This window comes from Pseudophryne corroboree, chromosome 11 (genome assembly GCF_028390025.1).
Source record: "Pseudophryne corroboree isolate aPseCor3 chromosome 11, aPseCor3.hap2, whole genome shotgun sequence".
Taxonomy (NCBI): domain Eukaryota; kingdom Metazoa; phylum Chordata; class Amphibia; order Anura; family Myobatrachidae; genus Pseudophryne; species Pseudophryne corroboree.
In genome coordinates, this window is record NC_086454.1 from 100271512 (window position 1) to 100291983 (window position 20472).

Here is a 20472-nt window from a genome sequence, read left to right on the forward strand (position 1 = left end):
CAGCAGTCACAGGTTGGAATAGTTTCAGTACGTCTGTAAATCTGTACCAAACGTGCAGGTGAGCAAACATAGTAAAGGGGGTACACATTTAGTGATGTGTGCTTCAATTCTATGCTAAGAAATAAAGTATACATCTATCTGTGTGTATGTCTCATGGCGATAGCGATGCGTGTGGCTATCGCTGACTCTAGATTGGCCTGCATGCAGGCACTCCTTTAGCGTCAGTAAGGGAGAGGACACAAGGGAGCAGAACACCGGAGACATGGGGTGTGCGAGGGAGGAAGAAGTGGGAAGAGGTTCTGCAAGAATTTGCATACTAGGGGAACAGTGAACGGTTGGAGGAAGAACTGGGAAGGTTACATTGTGCAGGGTGGAAAACAGTGTCAAATTATAAGGAAGGCTGGTAAGCTGTAGTAAAAAAAAATACATTTTAGGGGTGTGTTTAAAGCTGGGGAGACTGGTAGAGTCTGTCTGGGTGAAGGAATGAGTTCCAGAAGATGGAGGCACCTCAAGTGAAAGTTTGGAAACGTGAGAAGAAGCCTACAGGATGTGTGGGGAGAGAGGAGCTTAGAGATGAGAAATGAGTGAATATGCTATAGAGCAGGCCTGGCCAACCTGTGGCTCTCCAGCTGTTGTGAAACTACACTTCCCAGCATGCCCTGCCATAGTTTTAACTTTCCCTAATAGCAAAACTGTGGCAGGGAATGCTGGGATGTGTAGTTTCACAACAGCTGGAGAGCCGCCGGTTGACCAGGCCTGCTATAGAGTATTTTCTCATGTTAATGTGGTATTTTCACATATCCATGTTCTGATAAATACCCTGTGTGCATACTGTCTGGTTTGTATACAGTGATCATTTAATGCACCAAAGCCCCCGTATTGAAGACTTCAGACACATGGGATGCGGTCAGGATGCCAACGCTCGAAATCCTGGAGCCGGAATCCCGACTCGTGGCCAAAATGCTGGGGCCAGAACTCCGACATTACTTGGAATGCCGATGCCAGAATCCTGACTGCCGACATCCCGAAGGTAAGTATGCCGGGGTCTCCAAGATTTGGCTGCGGGGAGCGGGGGGTGTAGGTTTAGGCTGCAGGGGGATGGTGGGTTAGCTTTAGGCTGCAGGGAGGGTGGGTTAGGTTTAGGTACCACCAGGGAGGGTTAGGGTTACACTGCTGTGCGGGGAGCGGGAGGTTAGGCTGCAGGAAGGGATGGTTAGGGGGAATGAGGGTAAGCATACTTACCTGACCCCTGTCGGGATGCCGGTGTCAGTCTTATGACCGCCGGCATCCCAAACGCCATTATCCCATATCACACCCAGACACATGGCACGCAGCACATGCTTTTCAAAGCCTTCCTTTCACTAGATACAGACCCACTCACAGCCCAGGCAGATTGTTACCTCCATATGCTTCTTCAAATCTGTCAGATTCATCACCATCCCAGTGACAGGGTCAATCTGAAGAAGAAAAGTATCTTTTGTCAGAAGGGTCAGACAGCTGTTTCTTTTAACATGCTGTACTGTATGTAACACTTACTTCTCCACGCACCGTGACGATCACTAGAAAAAACACAGACAAGTTATTTAGTGAGTTGCTCAATCCTTCCAGTTCTATTGCTACCAGATGCTAGTCTAATTCTTTCCAGCTAAGTATCTGAATGCATGGAGTATTGTCAGTAAGATTGTCAAGAGATTCTCTTTGTCCCCCGACAGTCGCTCGCTGTCTCACAGTCTCAGCCGTGTTCAGTGGGAAAGGTCCAGGTCTCCTTTTCAAACCACCACTACTCCCCACTGGCCTGTACTGCGGACATTTCCAAGCTCACAGATCTGACGGAAACTAATCTCTTATCTACAACACAGTTTTAATATCTCACTGGTAAATTCATGAACTTTCTTATGTGATCTCCTGAACCCTAACTGCAGCTGTTATCACACAGGTCACATTCAAAGGAAAACTATGCATAGAAAAAGGATTAAAGCAGATTGGTTACCACAATGTCATATTTAAATTAATTATAGTACACTGAATAGGATTACCAAACATTACTTGCTGTAGAAAGGATTGTCAAGGTTACAATCTTTTTATAGCATTCACCAAAAACAAATATATTTATAGAGACTATACCCTGCATATAAAATAATGATCGCATGGCGTTTTCTCACCTCGGTAATTGTGGCCGTGGCCGTTAGGATTATTACATTTGCCAAAAATATTTTTATTTTCCTCATCACTCAGAGAGGTGCTGTAAAACAGGAGAGAGACAGGACAATATGAGCATCAATACACACAATGAAGATTATTAAATAATACACATGGGGCCAGGGCCGGCGCTAGGGAGTTCAGCGCCCCCCTGCAAACCATAAATTTGCGCCCTTCCTCCCATGCATTATAAAGAGACAGTGCGCGGCGCAAAATAACTGGGTGTTGTTTCACAAGGTAGGGGCGTGGCCACACAATAGTACCGCCAATTCAAATTTTGCACAGTAGCACAATCTTATTCACATTACACCACACGTAGTGCCCCGGATTCACATAATATCCACAGTAGTAGTGCTCATTACAGATAATGCCCACAGTAATGCTGCTTACACATAATGTCCACAGTAGTGCCCCTTACACATAATGATCCTCACCTTCACTCCCATCACCTGGTGAGGCAGTGAAGGAGGGATGGGGTAATGATGTGGCATAGCAGGTAGAGCTGGCCCAGTGACTGGTACTAATGATGGGAAAGTGACAGGCCGGATGGAGCACATGGAACGCTGGAGGGGGGTGGATGGGGGAGAGGGAGATGCCGGCGCTGGCCTGTTACACAAAAACACTTGCTATCACCTCTTGCCGGCTGCAGCAGCTCCTGTTCTTTATGACTTCCGGCATGCTTAGGGAAGGGGCGTATCAGAGGACATCAGTGCTGTCAGTGGCTACCCTTCCTCCCAACCCCGCCACATTTCTTATCTGTTTTTTTGGTGGCTCCCCACCATCAGATGGCCCGGCTCTGATGCTGCTTCTCCCTCACAGAGCTGATGGGTCTGTCGGCCAGAACCAGACCAGAAGGAGCAGGTCCCGCAGTGAGTGCAAGAGGATTGAATGGAGGAGGAGCCGATAGTGGAGGAAAGTACTGAGCATGGCATGCACTTCATCAAGTACACCTGCTCCTTAGTTGCCTGCTGCAGCACTATGATTCTCCCAGGACTCCTAATAGTGCAAATGTCCGCCTCTGAGTTGCCCTCTCCCCATGTTAAACAGTAGCCCCTAGCTTCTCATGTTAATTACCCACTTCCCCATTTCAGAGTTACCCCTCTCTCCATGTTACAGAATAGTGCCCATGTCACACAGTCACCCCTCCTCATGTTAAAGTTAACCCTCTCCCCATGTAGCATAGTTACTCCCCCTCTATGATACATAGTTAGGCTCCTTCCCATAGGGCTACGGCCACACATAGCAAGGAGACTCACTATGCAGGCGTCCACACATTTGCGGCAGTCCCGCCGCTGCTGGATCCGACTGCAGCATGCTGCGGTCAGGCCGGATGATAGGACGGCGGGATTTCAATGTATGTGTTCACATAGTGCGGCTGAGCCACACTGTGTTCCACTGAAATCCTGTGTGTCACTGGCCGGATCCTGCTCTGTGGGATCCCATAGAACAGGATCCGTATGCACACACATTCCCCTTCACGACCAAGCGGAATCCGCTTGGCCGCTATGTATGGCCGTAGCCTAGTACTGTACACAGTAGATTCCCTGGTACACAGTCACCTCCTCCCCATGTTACAAAATTACTCAGCTCTCAATGTTACAGTTACCCCAAACACCCCCTTCCCCGCCCATGTTATCCTCTCCCTTCCCATGTTATGCCCTCCCTATGGTATACAGTTACTCTAGCACCTGCCACCCCCCAGAGACTCACAGATCTGGCTGAATGTCTCCTCCGGGAGCTCCTTCTGAACATGAGACACGTGAATGCTCTGGGGAAAGCTCTGGGTGTCAGCTCGGGGTGTCCGTGTCCCCTGCTACCTGCTCCTCTAAGCACTCAAAATAAGTTAGGATGGAGCGGGGTTTCCACGTCTGCAGCTCCTCCCAGCCAGCATCATGGAAAGATGGGGACAGACCGGCAGCCACCATAAGCTCCGAATTACCATTCAGTGTCTGTACTGACACTGACAATGTGTACACATAGCGCCTTACTATTACAGGGCGGGGAGGGTACTCTACATACTAGTATCCCTGCCAGGGGATAGGCACTGAGGTGCTCCTAGTCTACCTTAGCTTGCCGCTGGCTGTCATATAGTTTGACAGGTGCAGCCAGCAGAAGAGCGGAGAGAGCGCCTCTTCAGACCAGCGCCTCCCTGCAGTGCTGACCGCGCTGAGCAGGTAGCGCCGGCTCTGCATGGGGCTGATTCCAATGTGGAGACTAATGGCACAGCTGCTGCATCTTTGCTTGCAGCTGCTGTGCTAAATTATGCAAAGGTCGCAGGAGGCATCTCAAGTAAAAATACTCCCACTGCCTCCTTCTCTGATCCGCTGCTGCGTCCGGACACACAGCATCAGATCATCTGTGTAAACATTAGACATCCAAGTAACCCTCCTTTTTCTCAGGATGTCCGGCCAAATGGCGCTACCCAGGTCAGTGAAACTGGCTTTGGCACACCCACAAAACGGGGCCATTATTTAGAAATCTGCCAGACGTGGCACCCAGACACCAGCAACATGTGCAGATTAGTGAACATACGAGATATATGTATGTATCGGACTAATGTAACCCATACACTTGTGAGATATCAGGTACAATCCTTCGATTTCGACCGCATCTGTGAGATAAATCAAAGGATTATATGCACATTTTAGGTACCATGCGACACGATGCACGGGCACGCCGGTTGAATGTCGCGTCGCAAGATATTAAGTGCTGCACTTAATATTTATCGCATCGTGATTGCATGTGTTTTTAAAAACACATGCGTTATATCGCACTGTGATGCGCGATGGGCACCTGCCGGGAGTGGCCAGAGGCCGCTCCCACTCGGCGGTGACGTGACCATCACGTGATCACCATGCGATCTATCGCATGCCCAGTCTGGGCATTAGGCAGTATGGATGGTGTAATGGTTAGCATTACTGCCTCACAGCACTGAGGTCATGGGTTCGATTCCCACCATGGCCCTAACTGTGTGGAGTTTGTATATTCTCCCCATACTTGCGTAGGTTTCCTCCGGGTACTCCGGTTTCCTCCCACAATCCAAAAATATACTGGTAGGTTAATTGGTTCCCAACAAAATTAACTCTAACGTGAATGTGTGTGTGTGTACTTGTGATAGGGAATATAGAGTGTAGCTCCACTGGGGCAGGGACTGATGCGAATGGGCAAATATTCTCTGTACAGCGCTGCGGAATATGTGTGCACTATATAAATAACTGGTAATAATAAATAATAAACACTTTGGCAGTTTCCTGAACTGCCTGTGCGATACCCGCGGGGCATCACACAAGTGTATGAGCACTATTACATAGATCTCTGAATTAGGCTTATGGTACAGAGGACAGAGCCCTTAAATGGGGACTGTTGGGAGGGATTATTATTACATTTTATTTATAGGGTGCCACAAGTGTTTTGCAGCGCCGTACAAAGGACAGTACAGGGAGACAAAACTTAGCAAAACAGTAAATAAATAACAAAAATGGAGTGCAGGTAACAAAGAGCACCACAATTCTCAAAATAAGATTTTACTTACCGGTAAATCTATTTCTCGTAGTCCGTAGAGGATGCTGGGGACTCCGTAAGGACCATGGGGATAGACGGGCTCCGCAGGAGACATGGGCACTTTAAGAAAGAATTTAGTTCCTGGTGTGCACTGGCTCCTCCCTCTATGCCCCTCCTCCAGACCTCAGTTAGAGAAACTGTGCCCAGAGAAGATGGACAGTACGAAGAAAGGATTTTGTTAATCCAAGGGCAAGATTCATACCAGCCACACCAATCACACCGTATAACTTGTGATAACTACCCAGTTAACAGTATGAAAACAACATAGCATCAGTTCAAGACCGATGCAACTATAACATAACCCTTATTGAAGCAATAACTATATACAAGTATTGCAGAAGAAGTCCGCACTTGGGACGGGCGCCCAGCATCCTCTACGGCAGGGGTGGGGAACCTCCGGCCCGCGGGCCGTATAAGGCCCGCAAAGCCAACTGATCCGGCTGGCCACCCGCTGCTGTGTGTGACAGGGGAGGAGAGTGCAGCGTGCACCTCTCCTGCCCCTTTGAGCTCAGTCCGGCAGTGGCGGCGTGTGTCATCTGCAGGGAGGAGAGCGCAGCTACAGTATGTCCACTGTCCAGCGGCGGCGTGTAGGATCACAAACAGCGCTTCAGTTTTCCTGACTCTAGCCGTTCTGGCTACGTAAATTTTCAAAGCCCTGACCACATCAAATAACTCGGAATCCTCCAAGTCACGTGTAGCCACAGGCACCACAATAGGTTGGTTCATATGAAAAGATGAAACCACTTTTGGCAGAAATTGCGAACGGGTCCGCAATTCTGCTCTATCCATATGGAAAACCAAATAGGGGCTTTTATGTGACAAAGCCGCTAATTCAGACACTCGCCTAGCCGAAGCCAAGGCTAATAACATGACCACCTTCCACGTGAGATATTTCAACTCCACCGTTTTAAGTGGTTCAAACCAGTGTGACTTTAGGAAACTTAACACCACGTTAAGATCCCAAGGTGCCACCGGAGGCACAAAAGGAGGCTAAATATGCAGTACTCTCTTTACAAAAGTCTGAACTTCTGGGAGAGAAGCCAATTCTTTTTGAAAGAAAATGGATAGGGCCGAAATCTGGACCTTAATGGAACCTAATTTAAGGCCCAAATTCACTCCAGTTTGTAGGAAGTGAAGGAAACGACCCAGGTGGAATTCTTCCGTAGGAGCATTCTTGGTCTCACACCAAGAAACATATTTTCGATATATACGGTGATAATGTTTTGCTGTTACTTCCTTCCTAGCCTTTATCAGCGTAGGGATAACCTCAACCGGAATGCCTTTTTCTGCTAGAATCCGGCGTTCAACCGCCATGCCGTCAAACGCAGCCGCGGTAAGTCTTGGAACAGACAGGGTCCCTGTTGCAACAGGTCCTGTCTTAGAGGAAGAAGCCACGGATCTTCTGTGATCAGTTCCTGCAGATCTGGATACCAGGTCCGTCTTGGCCAATCTGGAACAATGAGGATTGTTCTCACTCCTTTTCTTCTTACTATCCTCAATATGAGAGGAAGAGGAGGAAATACATAGACTGACCGGAACACCCACTAGGGCGTCTACCGCTACTGCCTGAGGGTGTCTTGACCTGGCGCAATACCTCTGTAGCTTTTTGTTGAGGCGGGACGCCATCATGCCTATCTGTGGCAGTTCCCACCGACTCACAATCTGTGCGAAGACTTCTGGATGAAGTCCCCACTCTCCCGGGTGTAGGTCGTGTCTGCTGAGGAAGTCTGCTTCCCAGTTGTCCACTCCCGGAATGAACACTGCTGACAGTGTGCTTACATGATTCTCCGCCCAGCGAAGAATTCTGGTGGCTTCTGCCATCGCCACTCTGCTCCTTGTGCCTTGGCGGTTTACATGAGCCACTGCGGTGATGTTGTCTGACTGGATCAGAACTGGTCGGTCGCGAAGTAAGGTCTCCGCTTGACGTAGGGCGTTGTATATGGCCCTTAGCTCCAGGATGTTGATGTGAAGACAAGTCTCTTGACTTGACCAAAGACCCTGGAAATTTCTTCCCTGTGTGACTGCTCCCCAACCTCGGAGGCTTGCGTCCGTGGTCACCAGGATCCAGTCCTGAATGCCGAATCTGTGGCCCTCGAGAAGGTGAGCACTCTGCAGCCACCACAGTAGTGACACCCTGGCCCTGGGGGACAGGGTGATCAACCGATGCATCTGAAGATGTGACCCGGACCACTTGTCCAGTAGGTCCCATTGGAAAGTCCTCGCATGGAACCTGCCGAAGGGAATGGCCTCTTATGACGCCACCATCTTTCCCAGGACTCGAGTGCATTGATTTTGTTTTGGTTTCACTAGGTTCTTGACCAGAGTCATGAGTTCCTGGGCCTTCTCTATCGGGAGATAAACCCTCTTCTGGTTCGTGTCCAGAATCATGCCCAAGAAGGGCAGACGAGTCGTAGGAGTCAACTGCGACTTTGGAATATTGAGAATCCAGCCGTGTTGCTGTAACACTTTCAGTGAAAGAGATACGCTGTTCAGCAACTGCTCTCTTGATCTCGCTTTTATGAGGAGATCGTCCGAGTACGGGATAATTGTGACACCTTGCTTCCGCAGGAGCACCATCATTTCCGCCATTACCTTGGTGAAAATCCTTGGGGCCGTTGCGAGACCAAACGGCAACGTCTGAAACTGGTAATGACAATCCTGTACCGCAAATCTTAGGTACGCCTGATGAGGTGGATAAATGGGGACATGAAGGTACGCATCCTTTATGTCCAGTGACACCATAAAATCCCCCCCTTCCAGGCTTGCGATGACCGCTCTTAGTGATTCCATCTTGAACTTGAACCTTTTCAAGTATAGGTTCAGAGATTTTAAATTCAATATGGGTCTGACCGAACCGTCCGGTTTCGGGACTACAAACATGGTCGAATAATAACCCCTTCCCTGTTGAAGGAGGGGAACCTTGACCACCACATGCTGAAGATACAATTTTTGTATTGCGTTTAACACTATTTCCCTCTCTTGGGGGAAAGATGGTAGAGCCGATTTGAAAATAAGAATTTACTCACCGGTAATTCTATTTCTCGTAGTCCGTAGTGGATGCTGGGAACTCCGTAAGGACCATGGGGAATAGCGGGCTCCGAAGGAGGCTGGGCACTCTAGAAAGATTTATGACTACCTGGTGTGCACTGGCTCCTCCCACTATGACCCTCCTCCAAGCCTCAGTTAGGACACTGTGCCCGGACGAGCTGACATAATAAGGAAGGATTTTGAATCCCGGGTAAGACTCTTACCAGCCACACCAATCACACTGTATAACTCGTGATACAATACCCAGTTTAACAGTATGAAAACAACTGAGCCTCTCAACAGATGGCTCAACAATAACCCTTTAGTTAGCAATAACTATTTACAAGTATTGCAGACAATCCGCACTTGGGATGGGCGCCCAGCATCCACTACGGACTACGAGAAATAGAATTACCGGTGAGTAAATTCTTATTTTCTCTGACGTCCTAGTGGATGCTGGGAACTCCGTAAGGACCATGGGGATTATACCAAAGCTCCCAAACGGGCGGGAGAGTGCGGATGACTCTGCAGCACCGAATGAGAGAACTCCAGGTCCTCCTCAGCCAGGGTATCAAATTTGTAGAATTTTGCAAACGTGTTTGCCCCTGACCAAGTAGCTGCTCGGCAAAGTTGTAAAGCCGAGACCCCTCGGGCAGCCGCCCAAGATGAGCCCACCTTCCTTGTGGAATGGGCATTTACAGATTTTGGCTGTGGCAGGCCTGCCACAGAATGTGCAAGCTGAATTGTACTACAAATCCAGCGAGCAATAGTCTGCTTAGAAGCAGGAGCACCCAGCTTGTTGGGTGCATACAGGATAAACAGCGAGTCAGATTTTCTGACTCCAGCCGTCCTGGAAACATATATTTTCAGGGCCCTGACAACGTCTAGCAACTTGGAGTCCTCCAAATCCCTAGTAGCCGCAGGCACCACAATAGGCTGGTTCAGGTGAAACGCTGACACCACCTTAGGGAGAAACTGGGGACGAGTCCTCAATTCTGCCCTATCCATATGGAACATCAGATAAGGGCTTTTACATGATAAAGCCGCCAATTCTGACACTCGCCTGGCTGAAGCCAAGGCCAATAACATGACCACTTTCCACGTGAGATATTTTAGATCCACGGTTTTTAGTGGCTCAAACAAATGTGATTTTAAGAAACTCAACACCACGTTGAGATCCCAAGGTGCCACAGGAGGCACAAACGGGGGCTGAATATGCAGCACTCCTTTCACAAATGTCTGAACTTCAGGTACTGAAGCTAGTTCTTTTTGAAAGAAAATCGACAGAGCCGAGATCTGTACTTTAATGGAGCCTAGTTTTAGGCCCATATTCACTCCTGCTTGCAGGAAATGCAGAAATCGACCTAGTTGAAATTCCTCTGTTGGGGCCTTTTTGGCCTCGCACCATGCAACATATTTCCGCCATATGCGGTGATAATGCTTTGCCGTAACATCTTTCCTGGCTTTAATAAGCGTAGGAATGACTTCCTCCGGAATACCCTTTTCCTTCAGGATCCGGCGTTCAACCGCCATGCCGTCAAACGCAGCCGCGGTAAGTCTTGGAACAGACAGGGCCCCTGCTGTAGCAGGTCCTGTCTGAGCGGCAGAGGCCACGGGTCCTCTGAGATCATCTCTTGAAGTTCCGGGTACCATGCTCGTCTTGGCCAATCCGGAACCACGAGAATTGTGTTTACTCCTCGCTTTCTTATTATTCTCAATACCTTTGGTATGAGAAGCAGAGGAGGGAACACATAAACCGACTGGTACACCCACGGTGTCACTAGAGCGTCCACAGCTATCGCCTGAGGGTCCCTTGACCTGGCGCAATATCTTTTTAACTTTTTGTTGAGGCGGGACGCCATCATGTCCACCTGTGGTTTTTCCCAACGGTTTACCAGCATCTGGAAGACTTCTGGATGTAGTCCCCACTCTCCCGGGTGGAGGTCGTGTCTGCTGAGGAAGTCTGCTTCCCAGTTGTCCACTCCCGGAATGAACACTGCTGACAGTGCTAGTACATGATTCTCCGCCCATCGGAGAATTCTTGTGGCTTCTGCCATTGCCATCCTGCTTCTTGTGCCTCCCTGTCGATTTACATGGGCGACTGCCGTGATGTTGTCTGACTGGATCAGCACCGGCTGGTGTAGGAGCAGGGATTTTGCTTGACTTAGGGCATTGTAAATGGCCCTTAGTTCCAGAATATTTATGTGAAGGGAAGTCTCCTGACTCGACCATAGTCCTTGGAAGTTTCTTCCCCGTGTGACTGCCCCCCAGCCTCGAAGGCTGGCATCCGTGGTCACCAGGACCCAGTCCTGTATGCCGAACCTGCGGCCCTCCAGAAGATGGGCACTCTGCAGCCACCACAGTAGAGACACCCTGGTTCTTGGAGACAGGATTATTAAGCGATGCATCTGAAGATGCGATCCGGACCATTTGTCCAATAGGTCCCACTGAAAGATTCTGGCATGGAACCTGCCGAAGGGAATTGCTTCGTAAGAAGCTACCATCTTTCCCAGGACCCGCGTGCAGTGATGCACCGATACCTGTTTTGGTTTCAGGAGGTCTCTGACTAGAGATGACAACTCCCTGGCTTTCTCCTCCGGGAGAAACACTTTTTTCTGGACTGTATCCAGGATCATACCCAGGAACAGTAGCCTTGTCGTCGGAACCAGCTGTGACTTTGGGATATTCAGAATCCAGCCGTGCTGGTGCAGCACTTCCTGAGATAGTGCTACTCCCACCAACAACTGTTCCTTGGATCTCGCCTTTATTAGGAGATCGTCCAAGTACGGGATAATTAAAACTCCCTTTTTTCGAAGGAGTATCATCATTTCCGCCATAACCTTGGTAAATACCCTCGGTGCCGTGGACAGTCCAAACGGCAGCGTCTGGAATTGGTAATGGCAATCCTGTACCACAAATCTGAGGTACTCCTGGTGAGGATGGTAAATGGGGACATGCAAGTAAGCATCCTTGATGTCCAGGGATACCATGTAATCCCCCTCGTCCAGGCTTGCAATAACCGCCCTGAGCGATTCCATCTTGAACTTGAATTTTTTTATGTATGTGTTCAAGGATTTCAAATTTAAAATGGGTCTCACCGAACCGTCCGGTTTCGGCACCACAAATAGTGTGGAATAGTAACCCCAGCCTTGTTGAAGTAGGGGTACCTTGATTATCACCTGCTGGGAATACAGCTTGTGAATTGCCGCTAGCACCGCCTCCCTGTCTGAGGGAGCAATCGGCAAGGCAGATTTTAGGAACCGGTGGGGTGGAGACGCCTCGAATTCCAGTTTGTACCCCTGAGATACTATTTGAAGGATCCAGGGATCCACCTGTGAGCGAGCCCACTGATCGCTGAAATTCTTGAGGCGGCCCCCCACCGTACCTGGCTCCGCCTGTGGAGCCCCACCGTCATGCGGCGGACTTGGAAGAAGAAGCGGGGGAGGACTTTTGCTCCTGGGAACCTGCTGTTTGTTGCAGCCTTTTTCCCCTACCTCTGCCTCTGGACAGAAAAGACCCGCCTTTTCCACGCTTGTTTTTCTGGGTCCGAAAGGACTGAACCTGATAAAACGGCGCCTTCTTAGGCTGTGAGGGGACATGGGGTAAAAATGCTGACTTCCCAGACGTTGCTGTGGAAACTAGGTCCGAGAGACCATCCCCAAATAATTCCTCACCCTTATAAGGCAAAACTTCCATGTGCCTTTTAGAATCTGCATCTCCTGTCCACTGGCGAGTCCATAAGCCTCTCCTAGCAGAAATGGACAATGCACTTACTTTAGATGCCAGCCGGCAGATTTCCCTCTGTGCATCTCTCATATATAAGACTGAGTCTTTGATATGGTCTATGGTTAGCAGGATCGTGTCTAGTGTGTCAATATTTTCTGACAGTTTATCTGACCACGCGGCGGCAGCACTGCACATCCATGCTGACGCAATAGCTGGTCTAAGTATAATGCCTGAGTGTGTATATACAGACTTCAGGATCGCCTCCTGCTTTCTATCAGCAGGTTCCTTGAGGGCGGCCGTATCCGGAGACGGTAGTGCCACCTTTTTAGACAAACGTGTGAGCGCTTTATCCACCCTAGGAGGTGTTTCCCAACGTGACCTATCCTCTGGCGGGAAAGGGAACGCCATTAGTACCTTCTTAGGAATTACCAATTTTTTATCAGGGAAAGCCCACGCTTCTTCACACACTTCATTTAATTCATCTGATGGGGGAAAAACTACGGGTAGTTTTTTCTCCCCAAACATAATACCCTTTTTAGTGGTACCTGTAGTTATATCAGAAATGTGTAACACCTCTTTCATTGCCTCAATCATGCAGTGAATGGCCTTAGTGGGCATCAGGTTAGACTCATCGTCGTCGACACTGGTGTCAGTATCAGTGTCGACATCTGGGTCTGCGGTCTGAGGTAGCGGGCGTTTCAGAGCCCCTGATGACCTTTGAGACGCCTGGACAGGCACGAGCTGAGAAGTCGGCTGTCCCACATTTGGCATGTCGTCAAATTTCTTATGTAAGGAGTCTATACGTGCACTCATTTCTTTCCATAAGCTCATCCACTCAGGTGTCTGCCCCGCAGGGGGTGACATCCCTTCTAAAGGCATCTGCTCCGTCTCCACATCATTATCCTCATCAAACATGTCGACACAGCCGTACCGACACACCGCACACACACAGGGAATGCTCCAACAGAGGACAGGACCCACAAAAGCCCTTTGGGGGGACAGAGTGAGAGTATGCCAGCACACACCAGAGCGCTATATAATGCAGGGACTAACTGAGTTATGTCCCCTATAGCTGCTTTTTCTATATAAATGTATACTGCGCCTAAATTTAGTGCCCCCCCCCTCTCTTTTTTACCCTTTTCTGTAGTGTAGACTGCAGGGGAGAGCCAGGGAGCTTCCTTCCAGCGGAGCTGTGAGGGAAAAATGGCGCCAGTGTGCTGCAGGAGATAGCTCCGCCCCTTTTCCGCGGACTATTCTCCCGCTTTTTCCTATATTCTGGCAGGGGTATTTTCCACATATATAGCCTCTGGGGCTATATATTGTGGTATTTTTGCCAGCCAAGGTGTTATTATTATTGCTTCTCAGGGCGCCCCCCCCCCCAGCGCCCTGCACCCTCAGTGACCGGAGTGTGAAGTGTGTGTGAGGAGCAATGGCGCACAGCTGCAGTGCTGTGCGCTACCTTGGTGAAGACTGATGTCTTCTGCCGCCGATTTTCCGGACCTCTTCTTGCTTCTGGCTCTGTAAGGGGGACGGCGGCGCGGCTCCGGGACCGAACACCAAGGCTGGGCCTGCGGTCGATCCCTCTGGAGCTAATGGTGTCCAGTAGCCTAAGAAGCCCAAGCTGGCTGCAAGCAGGCAGGTTCGCTTCTTCTCCCCTTAGTCCCTCGCTGCAGTGAGCCTGTTGCCAGCAGGTCTCACTGAAAATAAAAAACCTAATTTCTATACTTTCTTTCTAAAGGCTCAGGAGAGCCCCTAGTGTGCATCCAACCTCGGCCGGGCACAAAATCTAACTGGGGCTTGGAGGAGGGTCATAGTGGGAGGAGCCAGTGCACACCAGGTAGTCATAAATCTTTCTAGAGTGCCCAGCCTCCTTCGGAGCCCGCTATTCCCCATGGTCCTTACGGAGTTCCCAGCATCCACTAGGACGTCAGAGAAATACCGGCGAGGAGGCACCTCTTCGAATTTCAGCTTGTAACCCTGAGACACAATTTCTATTGCCCAAGGATCCACCTGGGAGTGAACCCACATGTGGCTGAAATTCCGAAGACGTGCCCCCACAGGGCCCGGCTCCGCCAGTGGAGCCCCAGCGTCATGCGGTGGATTTTGTAGAGGCCGGTGAGGACTTCTGTTCCTGGGAACTAGCTGCGTTGTGCAGCTTCTTTCCTCTGCCCCTACCTCTGGCAAGAAAGGACGCACCTTGGACTTTCTTGTTTCTTTGTGAACGAAAGGACTGCATTTGATAATGCGGTGCTCTCTTAGGCTGTGAGGGAACATAAGGCAAAAAATTTGACTTTCCAGCTGTAGCTGTGGAGACCAGGTCCGAGAGACCTTCCCCGAACAATTCCTCACCCCTGTAAGGTAAAACCTCCATATGCCTTTTTGAGTCGGCATCACCTGTCCATTGCCGAGTCCACAGGACCCTTCTGGCAGAAATCGACATAGCGTTTATTCTAGAACCCAGTAGACTAATGTCTCTTTGAGCATCTCTCATATATAGGACAGCGTCTTTTCTATGCCCCAGAGTCAATAATACAGTATCCTTATCTAGGGTATCCAATTCCTCAGATAAGGTATCCGTCCATGCCGCTACAGCACTACACACCCAGGCCGACGCAATTGCCGGTCTTAGTAAGGTACCCGAATGTGTATAAATGGACTTCAGGGTAACCTCCTGTTTGCGATCAGCAGCATCTTTGAGGGTAGCCGTATCCTGGGACGGCAGGGCTAGCAGCATCTTTGAGAGTAGCCGTATCCTGGGCCGGTCTTAGTAAGGTACCCGAATGTGTATAAATGGACTTCAGGGTAACCTCCTGTTTGCGATCAGCAGCATCTTTGAGGGTAGCCGTATCCTGGGACGGCAGGGCTACCTTTTTGGATAAGCATGTTAAAGCTTTGTGCACCCTAGGGGAGGATTCCCATCGAAACCTATCCGTTGGCGGGAAAGGATACGCCATAAGAATCCGTTTGGAAATCTGTAGTTTTTTATCTGGAGATTCCCAAGCTTTTTCACATAACTCATTCAGTTCGTGTGAGGGGGGGAAAGTTACCTCAGGCTTCTTTCCCTTATACATATACACCCTCGTGTCAGGAACAGGGGTTTCCTCTGTGATGTGCAAAACATCCTTTATTGCTATAATCATATATCGAAAGGATTTAGCCAATTTTGGCTGTAACTTTGCATCATCGTAATCGACACTGGAGTCAGAATCCATGTCGGTATCTGTGTCAACAATTTGGGATAGTGGGTGCTTATGAGACCCTGACGGTCCCTGCGACATAGGGTCAGGCATAGGTTGAGACCCTGACTGCCCCAATGCATCAGCCTTGTCAAATCTTTTATGCAAGGAATTAACATTTAAAACCTTCCACATATCCATCCAATCAGGTGTAATCATTGTAGTACTTGGGGCTGGCGGCCATAGATAGAGAGGAGCCTTTACCAGTAGGAGAAAAATCAGGTAAAGATGGTCGCTGAGTAGGAGAGAGCTCTGAGTGAAATGTGTCGACAAGAGGGCTTAGACAACAAGAGGAAAGAGGGCCCTGCTCTGAAGAGCTAACAATCTAGTGGGGAGGGGCAACAGACAGATGACATGAGGTGCAAGCAAGCAGGAGTAAGCATGATGGCAGTATGCAAGCAAAGCGGAGATGTTCAAGGCAGGGGGATGGAGGAGCAGCCTAAGGACTAGGTTATGCATTGGAGGTATACGCTTTGATAAATAGGTGGGTTTTCAGTGCCCGTTTGAAGCTTTGCAAGGTCGGGGAGAGTCTAATGGAGCAGGGGAGCGCGTTCCACTGAAGGGGTGCAGCACAGGCAAAATCCTGAACTCGTGCATGGGAAGCAATGACCAGGTTAGAGGAGAGGCGACGGTCATCAGCCGACCGTAGTGGGCGGGAGGGAGTATGAAGGGAGAGGAGGTTGGAGATGTAGGGAGCAGTGGAATTAGAAGAGTGCATAATACTAACATTCAAATATCATTCCACCTTCATTAACGCTTTTACATTGTATAGGCATCTCAGAGTGTTATCACATATGCAGAATAATATTTTTGAATTTGTGTACCTAGTGATAAATGAAATAGAATGTGTAACATACAATATTATGCACACATGAGGTTTAGGTGGTATGTATCATTGTGCAATAGATACTTCTTATCAAAAACAAGTTCCAGTTCTTTTTCTACTTGAACATAGCGGTGTATAGGAACATCATGTGTGATTAGCCAGGCTACCAATGATGCATATTTCTGTAGAATAGTAACAACTCTTTACTTCAAAGTGCCTCCACTAGAAGCAGATTGAGCCAACAATGGGAAACACATTGCATTGAAAATACAGATTTCAGAAAGCAGTATTTCCGTATTAGTTATGTAGGATAATTTCAGTAACAGTGCAGACTGGGCAGTGATGGGGGTGCAGGGAGCAGAGTGTAGGGTAATGGCATTAATAGTGCAGACTGGGCAGTGATGGGGGTACAGGAAGCAGAGTGCAGGGTAGTTGCAGTAATAGTGCAGACGGCAGTGATGGGGGTACAGGAAGCAGAGTGCAGGGTAGTTGCAGTAATAGTGCAGACGGCAGTGATGGGGTACAGGGAGCAGAGTGCAGGGTAGTTGCAGTAATAGTGCAGACGGCAGTGATGGGGTACAGGAAGCAGAGTGCAGGGTAGTTGCAGTAATAGTGCAGACGGCAGTGATGGGGGTAGAGGAAGCAGAGTGCAGGGTAGTTGCAGTAATAGTGCAGACGGCAGTGATGGGGGTAAGGAAGCAGAGTGCAGGGTAGTTGCAGTAATAGTGCAGACGGCAGTGATGGGGGTACAGGAAGCAGAGTGCAGGGTAGTTGCAGTAATAGTGCAGACGGCAGTGATGGGGTACAGGAAGCAGAGTGCAGGGTAGTTGCAGTAATAGTACAGACGGCAGTGATGGGGGTACAGGGAGCAGAGCGCAGGGTAGTTGCAGTAATAGTGCAGACGGCAGTGATGGGGTACAGGAAGCAGAGTGCAGGGTAGTTGCAGTAATAGTGCAGATGGCAGTGATGGTGGTACAGGAAGCAGAGTGCAGGGTAGTTGCAGTAATAGTGCAGACGGCAGTGATGGGGTACAGGAAGCAGAGTGCAGGGTAGTTGCAGTAATAGTGCAGATGGCAGTGATGGGGGTACAGGAAGCAGAGTGCAGGGTAGTTGCAGTAATAGTGCAGACGGCAGTGATGGGGGTACAGGGAGCAGAGTGCAGGGTAGTTGCAGTAATAGTACAGACGGCAGTGATGGGGGTACAGGGAGCAGAGTGCAGGGTAGTTGCAGTAATAGTACAGATGGCAGTGATGGGGGTACAGGAAGCAGAGTGCAGGGTAGTTGCAGTAATAGTGCTGACTGGGTAGTGATGGGGGTACAGGAAGCAGAGTGCAGGGTAGTTGCTGTAATAGTGCAGACGGCAGTGATGGGGGTACAGGGAGAAGAGTGCAGGGTAGTTGCAGTAATAGTGCAGACGGAGGTGATGGGGGTACAGGGAGCAGAGTGCAGGGTAGTTGCAGTAATAGTGCAGACGGCAGTGATGGGGTACAGGAAGCAGAGTGCAGGGTAGTTGCAGTAATAGTGCAGACGGCAGTGATGGGGGTACAGGGAGCAGAGTGCAGGGTAGTTGCAGTAATAGTGCAGACGGCAGTGATGGGGTACAGGAAGCAGAGTGCAGGGTAGTTGCAGTAATAGTGCAGACGGCAGTGATGGGGGTACAGGAAGCAGAGTGCAGGGTAGTTGCAGTAATAGTGCAGACGGCAGTGATGGGGTACAGGAAGCAGAGTGCAGGGTAGTTGCAGTAACAGTGCAGACGGCAGTGATGGGGGTACAGGAAGCAGAGTGCAGGGTAGTTGCAGTAATAGTACAGATGGCAGTGATGGGGGTACAGGGAGAAGAGCGCAGGGTAGTTGCAGTAATAGTGCAGACGGCAGTGATGGGGGTACAGGAAGCAGAGTGCAGGGTAGTTGCAGTAACCGTGCAGACGGCAGTGATGGGGGTACAGGGAGCAGAGTGCAGGGTAGTTGCAGTAATAGTACAGACGGCAGTGATGGGGGTACAGGAAGCAGAGTGCAGGGTAGTTGCAGTAATAGTGCAGATGGCAGTGATGGGGGTACAGGAAGCAGAGTGCAGGGTAGTTGCAGTAATAGTACAGACGGCAGTGATGGGGTACAGGAAGCAGAGTGCAGGGTAGTTGCAGTAATAGTGCAGATGACAGTGATGGGGGTACAGGGAGCAGAGTGCAGGGTAGTTGCAGTAACAGTGCAGATGACAGTGATGGGGGTACAGGAAGCAGAGTGCAGGGTAGTTGCAGTAATAGTGCAGACGACAGTGATGGGGGTACAGGAAGCAGAGTGCAGGGTATTTGCAGTAATAGTGCAGATGGCAGTGATGGGGGTACAGGGAGCAGAGTGCAGGGTAGTTGCAGTAATAGTGCATATGGCAGTGATGGGGGTACAGGAAGCAGAGTGCAGGGTAGTTGCAGTAATAGTGCAGACGGCAGTGATGGGGGTACAGGAAGCAGAGTGCAGGGTAGTTGCAGTAATAGTACAGACGGCAGTGATGGGGGTACAGGAAGCAGAGTGCAGGGTAGTTGCAGTAATAGTGCAGATGGCAGTGATGGGGTACAGGGAGCAGAGTGCAGGGTAGTTGCAGTAATAGTGCAGACGGCAGTGATGGGGGTACAGGAAGCAGAGTGCAGGGTAGTTGCAGTAATAGTGCAGACGGCAGTGATGGGGGTACAGGGAGCAGAGTGCAGGGTAGTTGCAGTAATAGTGCAGATGGCAGTGATGGGGGTACAGGGAGCAGAGTGCAGGGTAGTTGCAGTAATAGTGCAGATGGCAGTGATGGGGTACAGGGAGCAGAGTGCAGGGTAGTTGCAGTAATAGTGCAGATGGCAGTGATGGGGTACAGGGAGCAGAGTGCAGGGTAGTTGCAGTAATAGTGCAGATGGCAGTGATGGGGGTACAGGAAGCAGAGTGCAGGGTAGTTGCAGTAATAGTGCAGACGGCAGTGATGGGGTACAGGAAGCAGAGTGCAGGGTAGTTGCAGTAATAGTGCAGATGGCAGTGATGGGGGTACAGGAAGCAGAGTGCAGGGTAGTTGCAGTAATAGTGCAGACGGCAGTGATGGGGTACAGGAAGCAGAGTGCAGGGTAGTTGCAGTAATAGTGCAGACGGCAGTGATGGGGTACAGGGAGAAGAGTGCAGGGTAGTTGCATGCACTGCAGTAATAGTGGAGACAGGACAGTGATGGGTAGGTGCAGAGCATATTAGGCTGCAGGTAGGTAATGAAGGGAAGGAATAATTAAAAAGGTATGTGGGATGGTAACTTGCAGCTAAAGCCACCCATAAAACCAATGACTGTCGGTAGCAAATGATTTGTCCCCTTGCACTACACATATGTAACCTGTATGCAGATAAACTCGCAGGCCCAGGATATAACGGATAGATCAAAGCTCCTTGCACAGTGCAGTTGCACACACAAATAACAGGGAAGCATTGGGACACTCACCAGTGCAGCCTGTGACACGCACTGAATGACACACTGCGAGCGATCTCAATAACCCGGGGTCTTTGATGCGCCCTCATACTGCTGCCGTTCTGCATACTAGAATTCGTGCGGGCGCTGACAGTCAGCCTGCACACAGTGCATCAGTGCAGCAATACTTCTCAGTCCTCCCTTCAATCTTCTGTTTCTCCTCTGGAGGATTTATAGCCAGTCGGGAGAGAAAACAACAGGACCCAGGATTGGCTGCAGATGCTGATGTGATTGGCTGGCTCTAGCAGGCAGACCACTTCTCCTGGGGATGTTAATGGTTAACCCATGCCATCCCTTCAGCAGAGAGAGCACCCTGCCCATAGCAGTGCAAGGCCAGACCTCCTGATTACATGGATATTACAGGCCAAACAGGCAAATTCATTGTCATTTGTGAAAGGCATGTCTTGTGGAACTCAT

At 49.8% G+C, this 20472-nt stretch overlaps 1 protein-coding gene across 1 annotated transcript in view; it reads right to left on the bottom strand.

The window, feature by feature from the left end:
• PTS (6-pyruvoyltetrahydropterin synthase) overlaps positions 1-20240 on the bottom strand; it is a 37814-nt gene extending 17574 nt beyond the window's left edge. The window contains exons 1-4 of the mRNA XM_063946110.1: positions 20029-20240; positions 2163-2242; positions 1537-1559; positions 1401-1457 (exon numbers count right to left, since the gene is read on the bottom strand). Coding sequence (XP_063802180.1) covers positions 1401-1457; positions 1537-1559; positions 2163-2242; positions 20029-20123 — 255 coding nt within the window. The 5' untranslated portion in view covers positions 20124-20240. The remainder of the gene's footprint in view (positions 1-1400; positions 1458-1536; positions 1560-2162; positions 2243-20028) is intronic.
• Between the last annotated feature and the right edge of the window lie 232 nt (positions 20241-20472).